Genomic DNA, 11,942 nt, shown 5'->3' on the forward strand with positions numbered 1-11,942 from the left:
ACATAAAATAATCCGAACAAATTTATTTCTACTCAAATCCCATATAATATTTTATTTAAAATAAACCAAACTTATTGACAAAAATAGATGGGGGTTATAAAAGGGTAAATTTGCAATAAATTCCTGAACCCAAACTCAACTTTATCCTAATTCTCTGAACCAAAAAAACTTTCTTTAAACTCCCTAATATAATAAAAATGACAAAAATACCTTTGTATGTGTTAAATTTAATGATTAATTTTACAGGCCCGAAAATGGTTTATAGCCTTGGAAAAATTATTTCAAACATACAAATTTATTATTATTAAGTAATTAAATGTTTGAGGAGGATAATTTTCTCAAATAACATGAATCCGAACCCAGGTTCGAGATTAATTATTTACAGGATATATTCCGGAACTCTGGAATATTAGAAACAGAAAGATCTAACCAATATTAGATATCAAGAAGCAGCTTATCAGAGACCTAAGGTAAACTTATGATTCAAAATAACAGGTTCGTAGAAACAATATCAGATTCCTCGAAAATTTCAGGAGATCTTAGAGAAATTCAAAAGAAATAAGCGGATGTTAAAGGATATTTTAACAAGAATTCAAAATCTAGAACAACAACCAAGTTTTAGTAAAAAGACTTCAGAAGAAAGGTTACCATCATCCTTTGGTACTGAACCCTTATTACGCGAAAGTGGGAAGACCAAAGTCAAAACCTTTAACTGAAGAAGAAAAAATGATCAATCTAATCAAAACAGTCTCAGAAAGAAACTAATCTTATGACAACTGTAGAAAGTATTGGTTTCGAGGATCTCCAAGACCTTGCAGAATCTTTTGCAACTCTCAAGGTTGTAGATCTAAAGATGAACACAACTGAGGGTGAACAACTCACCACAACCTGATCATCTTCTCAGGAAACACCACGAGAAAATGTGGGATCTCAGAATATATGTGGGACCCGGACGCTAATCATCTTCTTAATCATCTTTGTGATTTAATTATCAATTAAGATAAACAGGGTCTAATTTTTTTTTAAAATATAAGTGCGGAACGTAATGGAATTTAACTAATATACATCTCAGTATACAAGTACAATAATGTACAATAATTATTCAAACTAGTCTAAGGTTCCATTACTAAATTTCAAGTACTAAACCAAGTCTACATCCAAGTCCGGAATCATCACTCTAATCTCGATCTCTCATCATCTTCTTGACCCTGATCCTGTCCTACCTGTTGTCATGCACACATACAAACAAGACAACAGGCGGATACTCCGGTGAGAATAAATCCCAGTATAAATAATGTATACATGCAGTTAACTGAATTATAATAAAAGCATGAATTATATCTTATCACATGTAGCATAATCAAACATGTATCAATACCAGTCTGTAAATAAAACATGAATCGTAATCTACGAAACAAAAATTAATACGGATCTGTAAATCAAATTCTAGTCTCAATATCTAAGACTCGACTCATCTCTCATTCTAATCTAGGGATCCCCGTGAATAAGAACGTAACAAGTCTCCCACCTACTACCACCAGTCGCAGTGGCGGTACGTTCTTATTTCTGGACTTTGGTCTAGCTGTATCGAATAATCTACAATAAGAACAATGTCTGTATCTTAAGCATATCGATACACCAAACGTCCAGTGCCTTGGCGTATCTACCAAGACTAAGCCTGATCTGACAATGTGCAATGGGTCAGTGACTATACTGTCAAAATCTAACCCCTCTGTCAGTGACTCTCACTCAATAGCTCTCTGCTTTCTACTTCTAATTCAATAGAATAACATAATCATTAAACACAAAGGTATAAAAACAACACCATACAAGTATGTGGTTTAGGGAAACTCGAGTAGAATCTCACTCAAGTCGATCTCCCAATTAACATCAATTTAAACCTTTCTCTTCTCGGTCTGATGAAGACGAAGTCTTGTATTCCAATCTGTTCATACCCAGTCTGGCAATGACAATCACATCGATACAACATCAGTAAATATCTCAGTTCAAAATCTGTTCTGATCAATACTCAAATCAATACAAAATCTGATCACTATCAACGACATAATAATACAATCTCAATCAATACTGAATATGATCAATATCAATCTACTGATGTTTCGACAGTATCCCAATACAGTCTTTATGACCCCGTAAATCCCAACATCACAGATATAGTACCAGAATTCATAATCAATACCAGTATAACTCATAATCTGAATAACAATACAACTCTGATATCACATCTCAATCAATTCAACTCTGAAATTCATAACAATTGTATAACCAGTCTATTCTTTAATCTGACTTCAATTATACAATGTCTACTGTAGCAGAAACATCATATCTGATTCATATTCAATTCTGACAATATCATAAATTCAAATCATGTCTAAACGTAACAAAACTTACGTCCAGTTGTAGCCTGCGTCGATAGGAACTCAGTACTATAATCGGATTCAAAAACAGACGGACGGATTTCACGTAACTCACGATTCTTCGTTCGGAACTTGGAGCTTCCCTCGCCTCTTTCTTTCCTTCATTCTGATGGAGAATTGCTTGTGTATACATATATATATATAAATACACGTGCATGGTGGAGACCAAGTGGCATTTGGGCAATCTGCATGCCGCGCGCATATGCGTGCACAAAGCTGCGCATATGCGTCGGTAGTTCTGCCCGGCTGCCTGCTACATAAATCTTCTCGCGCATATGCGCGACGTTTCTCGCGCATATGCGCGAGATGTTCTGTCTCGCATATTCCCTTACTCGCGCATATGCGCGTTTCTAGCTGCGCATATGCGCCCAAGGCTCTGGACGGGTCGCGCATATGCGCGCCTTATCTCGCGCATGTGCGCCGATGCTTCTGTAATTTTCGCGCATGTGCGCCGATACCTGTTGCGCATGTACGCGGGGACTCTTCTTGTACTTCATGTCAAATCTTCTTTCGGTTCTCCCGGTTTGATCCGTTCCGTCTATAATCATCTTAATTAATAAATAAATCATTTCAGATTAATCTCAGATTATATAAATAACATCTCGGGCCTTACATTTTTCCCCCTCTTAGATCTGAGTTCGTCCTCGAACTCGCAAGTAATCAATTCAGATATATCGGAAGAATGTATACAGAGTTTAAATCAGAAACTCATTTCAATGAATCTATTATGAAATCTCAATCTTATATCAGATTCTATTTCTCAAAATAGCTCTGACAAAATCAATCTTGCAATACTGGCTATACAACATCCGTATATACCAAACCACAGCTCATAACAAATCACTACTATCAGCTGTTATCAAATCTGTTCATCCCATTCAAGGATATATTAAATCTTCAGCCTCGAATACCAATCGTCACCATCCGACGTTGGCATATTAAGTCTGTATGGTCTGAGCTATCTTCATTCTTTTCTGAATTAGCTACATTTTCTTGGTCATATCTCTGACCGTATCAGATCCTATCTCAGGTATCTCCGAGATATTATTCTTGTACCAAAGAAATCTATTGTACTCTTTGTACAATGTCTCGTTTGTAACTCTCTTATTACTCCTCTGATAGCTATTATCATACAATAGTTCATAAAGTGACAATATGTCATATCAACTAGTGCTACCATCCAGCACTACAGTTCTATAAATAATCTCTCAGATCTGGATAGCATGCGAAGAAGTTTGTGGTATATTCTGCCCCAAGTACAAAATCAAGCGAAATCACAATCTGATATACCCTACTTCGGCATTCTGGTTACTCTGACCACTTCTCTGACATCGATCTGTGTCATTTGGTCATGTTTGTACGTTATCTGGTACAAACTAATAGATATAGATTGAACAATCTGTCAATCACAATCATATCATATCATAATCTGGAAAGTATTGTAGTAATCTCATTACGAAATTCATCGAAATACACTCTCCATGTCTAATCAAGGATATACAAATTCTGTAATAAATCTTCTGATTTCTATATTTCTATCTTCATTTATTGACAATTCAGACATATCAGTACAAATTCTGCCAACATTTCAGTATAATTCTATCATAACTGATTTAATCTGTCTATGTCAAAGCTGTCTGTCCGAATATTATACATTCACAGTCACCAACTGAAAACTGAATTCACTACTGTGCGTTTCTGACACTATCTGTCATTTTAGATTCGAACCATTTGGTACAAACAATTCAGTTAATAATATAAATTAAAGAAAAATACCTACCTGGTATTCGGTTCTGACTAGCGGTATCAAATTCTGTTGTACCATTCTGAAATATTTGACATCACAAGATAATCATTCTTATACAGTAAAAATCACATATCTGTCACTCTGATCGATGCTCTGCTCTGATTATCGAATTTAAGTTCTGAACAGTCTGATTATATTTCTGATTTACTGACATTCTCGAATTCAGCTCTGATTCGGTTTGAATAATCTGTATCAAACACTGACTCAGAATAACGGTACTATCAACTCAGATTCACAATATCAATAATCTATACTGATCTAGTGAGTTCATTAAACTCATAAAACGGCAATTTCTGGCAATACTGTCAATTCTTACTAATCAATCACATCTTCATGTCGTTCTGATCAATTGTTATATATCATCTGCAAATATAATATGCCCCCAAACAATATAAGCTGTCTCAAATACTGTTTTAGAACAATAACAATACTCAAGCAGATACAAAACAACAATCGTATAGAATAATCTGTCAACTCAGACCAAAAATAAATTTCTGACATTTCTGACGTTTCTGATATTTCTGATCTTTCTGATATCGGTATCATTCTCAGTCACTGATCATGATCTCAACTGTGTCAAAATCAATCGGTATACTAACTTCAGATATCACATATTCTGAATACAATCTGTTTCAAGCAGGATTCATATCTGAATAATTTCTGTATACAATAATCACAGTTCTCAGAGTATTCAATACAATCTTGAGATATTCGATTCAATCAATCAGATACTGCAAATATATCAGAATATCATAGATACAACAAGCATGAAATCAACAGAATATCTCTGAACATACTGAAACATGCCATAGAGAAACACTAAATCAGATGTAACTCCTGGTCGGTACTCTTCTACTGATCTTTCAATTCTTTCAATTCATTTTGTATCATTCTGTACATTCAATATCCTTCTGTACTGAATTCTAAAACAACAAACAGTACCTGAGAACATCTAATTAGTTGCATACGCAATGCAAAGATATTCTCTAAATTTGATTGTAAGTCTGGTTTTTATCAGATTCGGATGCAGGAAGAAAGCAAGAAATTCACACTTTTTTCCACACTACAAAGACACTATATTTGAGAAGTATTACCAATGTGATTGGCTAATTCTCCCCAGATATTTCAAAGGAAAATGAAAATTCTATTTAAAGATTATTTCAAATTTATGTTTGTCAATATTGATGATGTTTTAATCGCATCTAAAAATTGGAGGAACATATCAAGCATTTAGAGATTTTATCTTAAGTTTGTAAAAAAGAAGGATTGGTTCTATCTGAAAAGAAAACAGGTATTGTCACAAGAAAAATTAAATTCCTCAGAATAGAAATCGATGAGTCTGGAATAATTTTGCAGAAACACATAGTCGAAAAGGTGCACAATTTTGCAAACATGCTAAAAGAAAAGAAACAACTTCAAAGTTTTCTATGAGTTGTTAATTTTGCTGGAATGTTTATTAAAAACCTAGCAAAACACATGAAAGTATTTAGTCCATTACTGAAAAAAGATGCAAAATTCATATGGACATAATAACATACTTACACACACCATGGACTTAGCCAACTAAAGAAGATTTGTAAAAGCGAAAATGGCTATTCCTCATGATGAAGATGATCTGGTATTTTATACAGATGCCAGTGATCATTGGTGGACAGCTGTTTTAACCAAGCTAACACCAGAAGGAGAACAACCATGTAGATATTGCAGTGGACTTTTTTCTCAGATGCAGAAGCCATATGATGACATATCAACAAGAAGGAATTTTTTGCAATAAAAAGGATTTTTGAAAAATGACCATTATTTTTACTAGCAAAAAAATTTACGTTAAAAGTTGATAACACACAAGGAAGAAATTTCTTGAGAAATAGAATATAATCTAAACCCGAGGAAGCTAGATTATTAAAATGGCAAGTTCTATGTCAAAATTACATTTTTGATATTGTGATTATTTAATATCATGAAAATATTTTTGCAAATTTTTAACAAGAGATGGACAGCGGTGATATCGATGCCTCATAAAAATGTAGAGGCATTTGAGGGAACACCCTGAAATGCTTCAAAACGAGTTCAATAAGCTTTCCCTAAATGCAGAAGTTGTGGGTAGGCTACAACAAGCCGATAAAGAATTGTCTTTGATCGAATTACAGGATGTTTGCAGGCTTATACTCAGTTATGGTCTGTAATGCAACGACCTATCCTCCAAGGCACCGAGAAGCCACTGGTTTCTCAAATGAAGAGTTTTCGAGTACAAGACTATATCTGGAGCAGGGGATTCAAATATCCCTAGCACAAGTGTTAAGTCGGGATCATCTTCAGATGAGTAGGTTGAAAAAAAATCGAAACTCCAGATCCCTATCTCGAGTCTTCAAGTCAATCATTCACATTGGGGATTGAAGAGGGAAAAATCAAACTCAGACCAAATACAGACAAGGGTAAATCTAAGGTTGATATTAATGAAGCTACAATTTTTCTATTGCAGGTGTATCAACAAAATTGGGAGAAATTAAAAACTAGAATAGACGTTAACCCCGCCACAATCAGGGTTGATGTTTCAGGAAAATATCTTAGGGTATGGATGAAACCAAATTCATATCCAAAGGGAGTAAAAGCTTGGTATGAATTCGGGACTCTTGCTTCGGTTTATACTACATCACCCAGCTTTCCAGAAATTTCAGGATTACCTAAATGGATTCTGGAAGCTGTTCATGAAACATATGCAAACAATGACTATTTCTCCAGAGGAGACATTCTGGAGCTATACTTTTTCGGTACAACACCAGAACCAGCATGAAAAGCCTCTCACGAAGCATTTCATTTTATCAAGTTAAGGAGGCCAGATATAAATGTTCAAAGATTTATCAAGGATTCTCCGACAGAAGAAATGCCCCTTGTTGTTTCAATGACTAAATATTACATTTCCACAAGAAGAGCATGAGGTTTATGGGTCTGTCTAACCAAGATGGACAAAGTCAAGTTTTCCATTTAAGTTCTATCAGAATTCTGTAAATGGATAATTCCTGTTAAATACCATGACAAGAAAAACAACAAGTTTTGTAGAAGATCTATTCGAAAAGATAAAAAATTTCTGTGGAGTAGCAAGCTGCCGGAGAGCAAAGAAACTCGTCAAAAATTTTGTAACATAGCTCATGTGAGAAGATGGTCAGAAAGAATATGCCCAGAATGCCCAAATCAAAAGGAGCCAGAGTTTGGCAAGGGCTTCATACCTAGAGCAGATAGGAAGCATCTTGCAGAGACATGACCTAGTGGTGAAGGACCACAATCAAAATTCCCTCGGGGACACCAAAATTTTAAGATTCTCCGACAAAAGTAAAGGGACATGTGGCCACAATCCCGTTTTCCTTGGGGTCATCAAAAGTTGAAGATTCCCCGACAAAAGCAAGTGGCCATGTGATTTTCCCACAACAAAAAAACTTGGACCCCAATTACACCTATAAATAAAATATAAATGGGCAAAAGAAAATTACACAAGACTAAAACAGAATTTGGAAACAAAAAAAATGTATAAATATTTTAAGGTTTCCAAACGACGTATCAATGCTATAAGAAAGCAGCTGAAGATTTTCAAAGATCTCTATAAACAATTAAAAGAAGCAGAAAATGAGATCTCAGTTGATATGATCCAAACACAAATCTACTGGTTATGCCAGAAGATAAAGATGGAAGAACAAACTGTTTCTAGATTAATGATCTAGAAAAAGACAACTCAAGAAAAGTGGAGGGACCACCCAACCACCCGCTCAAGTGATAATGCCAACCATAGCTGGAAGACAATAAAGAAAGGTTATCAAGAGTTTGAAGTCCAGATTTCAAATCCGCAAAAGGCTTCTATAAATACCAAGGCAGAAGGAAGATGAATGCATCATTCAACCTCTTCATTTTCTTTCAAAATAAATTGTAATGTTTTTTCTTTCTAATTTATGTGTTTTGTAACTTCGGGTATTATAGATAGCTAAACAAGTTCCTCCTCCTATACAGGAAGTTACTATGTAATAATAGTTTGTTTTTTTGAATAAAAAGACCAAACCAGTGGATGTAATCCGACGGCACTCTGGTCAAAAAGATAAACTGTTCAATTTATTATAAAGAAGCATGATGAGCCATTTATATAAAAAAAACGGTAATCTGAATATGATATATAGGCTGGAAACTTTGGGTAGCTGTATCTTTTGAGGCTATACGCCTTTAAGAACATACTCGATAGGTAAAACAATGTCACGTACCATAAATATGAGGAGCAAAGGTATTCTTGGAAAATTTATAAAATCGAGAATTTAAAACAAAGATTCGAAGAGATGGGGAGTAAAGAGAAAGTTGAGAATGGAGATGGGGAGTTATTGCAAGTTTGCTCTTATAAAAACTCATGGATTATATTTCTGCATATATGGTTGATGAATGATTCCTGGTCGACAGTTGCCTTGTGCCTAGGCTCCTATTAGTGAAACTGCTGGTTGTAAGATAGAGATTTTTAACCGTTGATAAGTAAATATAGCACGCGTCTTCTTATTTGTTAAATGGTTTTGCCAACTGTACGTCAATGTGGACTATGAACTGCAATATATTTTTTTTCTGTTCTCACTTTTGCGAGTACATGGTGTATAAGATCTCGATCATCATTTTATTTTAACCCAGATCTTTTATTTTTCTCCGTTTGTCTTACAGGATTCGCGATGATATTGAAAAGGAAGATGCTTTTAGAGGTCTATGTGCAATGGTATGCATTTTCCTATCCTGTTACTCCAGTTAGTTTCAGTCCTGTCTATTTTATATTGCCCGTCACATCGTGTTTCTAATGTCTGTCAGGTTAGTGCGAATCCATCTGGGGCTTTACATTCGCTTGTTTACATGTGCAAGGCCATTGCAAGTTGGCATGTGAGTCACGTGTAACTGTGGTGTCTAAGTTTCTGTATATAAGGATTAATGTTTTTTTCCGTATCTCATCTTCTGTTCTTTCATAGGAAATAAGGAGCCAGGACCTGCATAATCAAGTCTCCCAGGTTTTGCATGGCTATAAACAAGTAAGTGATTCCTTCTTGATATTTTAAGTTCCTTATTTACTTCTTTGTTCGGCGAAGAGTTTCAATGCTCGGTTAAAAACTCTTTAGAAAATAATGAACTGAAATACTTGAGGGAAAGTGGCTAGTAAAGAATGGAGCTTCGTGTATGTTACAAAACCTAGGTTTCCCCTCCCTCTTTTGTGGCGGTAGGTGGTGTCTAGTTCGTGGCACCACTACCCACTCTGAATAAGAAAACAAATAAATGTATGTGCTGCTTGCATATGTTGCAAAACCCAGATCTCCCCTCCCCTTTTCTTGGCAGCAGATGACATCTAGTTGGTACACATCCCCACCTACCCTGAATAAAAAGACTAAAAAATTATGTGCTGTTTGCTTATGTTGCAAAACCAGATCTCTCCTCCCCCTTTTGTGTCGGCTGGTGGTGTTTAGTTCGTTACGCACCACACCCACCCTCAAAATACAAGACAAAAAATGTTTGTGCTGGTTGCATCCTGTGAATGTGATGAGGTGATTAACAAAAATCTGATGCATTTCTCAACCACTTGAAACATTGCCAGATGCTGAAAAACGGAGCATGGGAACAATGCATGTCTGCCTTGGAGCCACCTTTGAAAGAACGGTTATCAATGTATCAAGTATAGGAATCTTTATGTTGATGAATGTTTGTTGTTCCAAACTGGCGACCATTTTCCATGACTGCTTCAGAGCTCTGCTTTCAGTCCACATCTGTACTGTTATCATTTTTAAGCATGTTTCTGATAGTTGTAGAGCCATTTTCAGCCCGCGATTGGTCATGTTTTCCAACATGTTCTCATTGAAGTGCTTGAAGTGTTTATACGATCTTTTTATCGGGAACAAGAAGCTGTGGCCAGAGATTTCGGTTTCCTGGCAGGGCCGTGCTGTGTGAATTTTACGCGTCCCTTGATTGAACACATGTTAGAGGTATCCGAAGTTTCGATTTATAGATTTGGCTTCATGGTCTTCGTTCCTGAATTCTTTGAGGTTCTGGTCGGGTAGAAACCAATCAAGTTTTGTCAGAAAACGCATCAAATTCCTTTGTTGGGGTATCGAGAGTAGATATTGTTACCCATTCTGGGTTTATTTGTGATAACAATAAACGCTATACATAGCTTTGAGTGTGGTGCCTTAGTCAGATATGTCAAATGTATACTTAAATGTATGAAACGTCGTATTTTCAAAACCATGATTTTTGGGTTTTCTTTGGATGGATTGAGTTCTTGAAGGACCATGTGTAAGTTTAGGAAAAAAAAAAAGATGCATTGATTGCTCCACAAACATGATCCAGTCTATATCTCATGTTGGATTATTCATGTTTTTTTCCATATTTATATAATCTTCTGGATTTGTGTCATTTATTTATTTAGGAATATGATATGAAATATAATTCTTAAACTGATAAATAATGGAATTTATATTGATATACTCAAAAAGTCTTTTATATTTCGATAAAAATGTACTAAAATAAGATTTTATGATAATTTTTATTAAATAAAAATAAAATATTTTTATATTTTGAAAATGGGGTATGTTTCTTTAAAAAAACATACTATCACCCCAAAGTTCATTCCTTTAAATCCCTTGACCTTGATAATGTAAAATAGATAATGTTTTTGAAAAATAATACAATATTGATAAAATTGAATTCACGACAAACAAAGAGCTGGTATATATACTAAGTCTTCACTAAAAAGTTTAAGAACATCGATGACTTATAGTTCATAAAACACAAAAACCCCGAGTTTATGACGATGAATTAAGTTCGAAATCTTATTATAACAAATATATGCTCAAATTGAGACAAGAACTCTGATTCGATACCTTACTATAACAAATTCATTCCTTGGCAAAATTATGATATGGTTGCCAATTTTATTATCCATTTTCGAGCAATAAATAGTCATACCCGTCAATGAACTTTTATTAGCATGTATTTAAATACATTTAATTACTTTGACCTAATCGATATGTCAACTGGGAATAGGTGGTATCCAAGTCTCACATAAAGATACTGACCAGATCTCGAGTTCGAAATTCAATGATAACAAATTCTACCGTCAGATAAAAAATATGATTGGTCGGAGCAAGATTTTTTTTTTACATGCATCTTCTTCTAACTTCCTATGATTAAAAATCATCAGAAAGAAAAGGTGCAAGACTTTTCAACGGCTATTCAATCAATGATCGTTCTGAAAACTGTGGTGGTCACGATATGGACTTATATTATGAAATAATAATGGCATCATGACTCAAACGACAGAGTGAAAGGAAACTAGCTTGAAAAGTCAACTTCGAATGATTTGTTTTCAAACGTGGTTGCATTATTTTCACATCCTTTACTTGTGAAATTCTAAGGAAGATTGTCAGGTTGATATAAATCTGGTTTTGATAAACTTCTAAGATTATGATCCGTGAGACGATCTCACATAAGACCTACTCAAAAAAGTATGAACAAAATCTCCTCCAACGCTAAATTATATGAACAAGGAAAAGCTAAGAATGACTTAAATTTTTTACCTAAGATTCATCTGGTACAAAATTGGCAACTGTAGCATAAAAACGTTGAATTCTAAACTTTCCCTCTCTATCGAGTTTTACCATATTTATTGGGATTTTTACGACATCTGGCTTGGCATGACTTTC

General features: G+C 34.9%; 1 protein-coding gene across 1 annotated transcript in view; it reads left to right on the top strand.

The window, feature by feature from the left end:
• Window positions 1-10,653, top strand: part of LOC140814958 (transportin-1-like) — a 46,148-nt gene extending 35,495 nt beyond the window's left edge. Inside the window, exons 26-29 of the mRNA XM_073174054.1 lie at window positions 8,926-8,977; window positions 9,067-9,135; window positions 9,222-9,281; window positions 9,839-10,653. Of these exons, the coding sequence (XP_073030155.1) occupies window positions 8,926-8,977; window positions 9,067-9,135; window positions 9,222-9,281; window positions 9,839-9,922 (265 nt within the window). The 3' untranslated portion in view covers window positions 9,923-10,653. The remainder of the gene's footprint in view (window positions 1-8,925; window positions 8,978-9,066; window positions 9,136-9,221; window positions 9,282-9,838) is intronic.
• The last annotated feature ends 1,289 nt before the right edge of the window (window positions 10,654-11,942 follow it).

Source organism: Primulina eburnea, chromosome 15, assembly GCF_022965805.1.
Source record: "Primulina eburnea isolate SZY01 chromosome 15, ASM2296580v1, whole genome shotgun sequence".
Classification (NCBI taxonomy): Eukaryota; Viridiplantae; Streptophyta; class Magnoliopsida; order Lamiales; family Gesneriaceae; genus Primulina; species Primulina eburnea.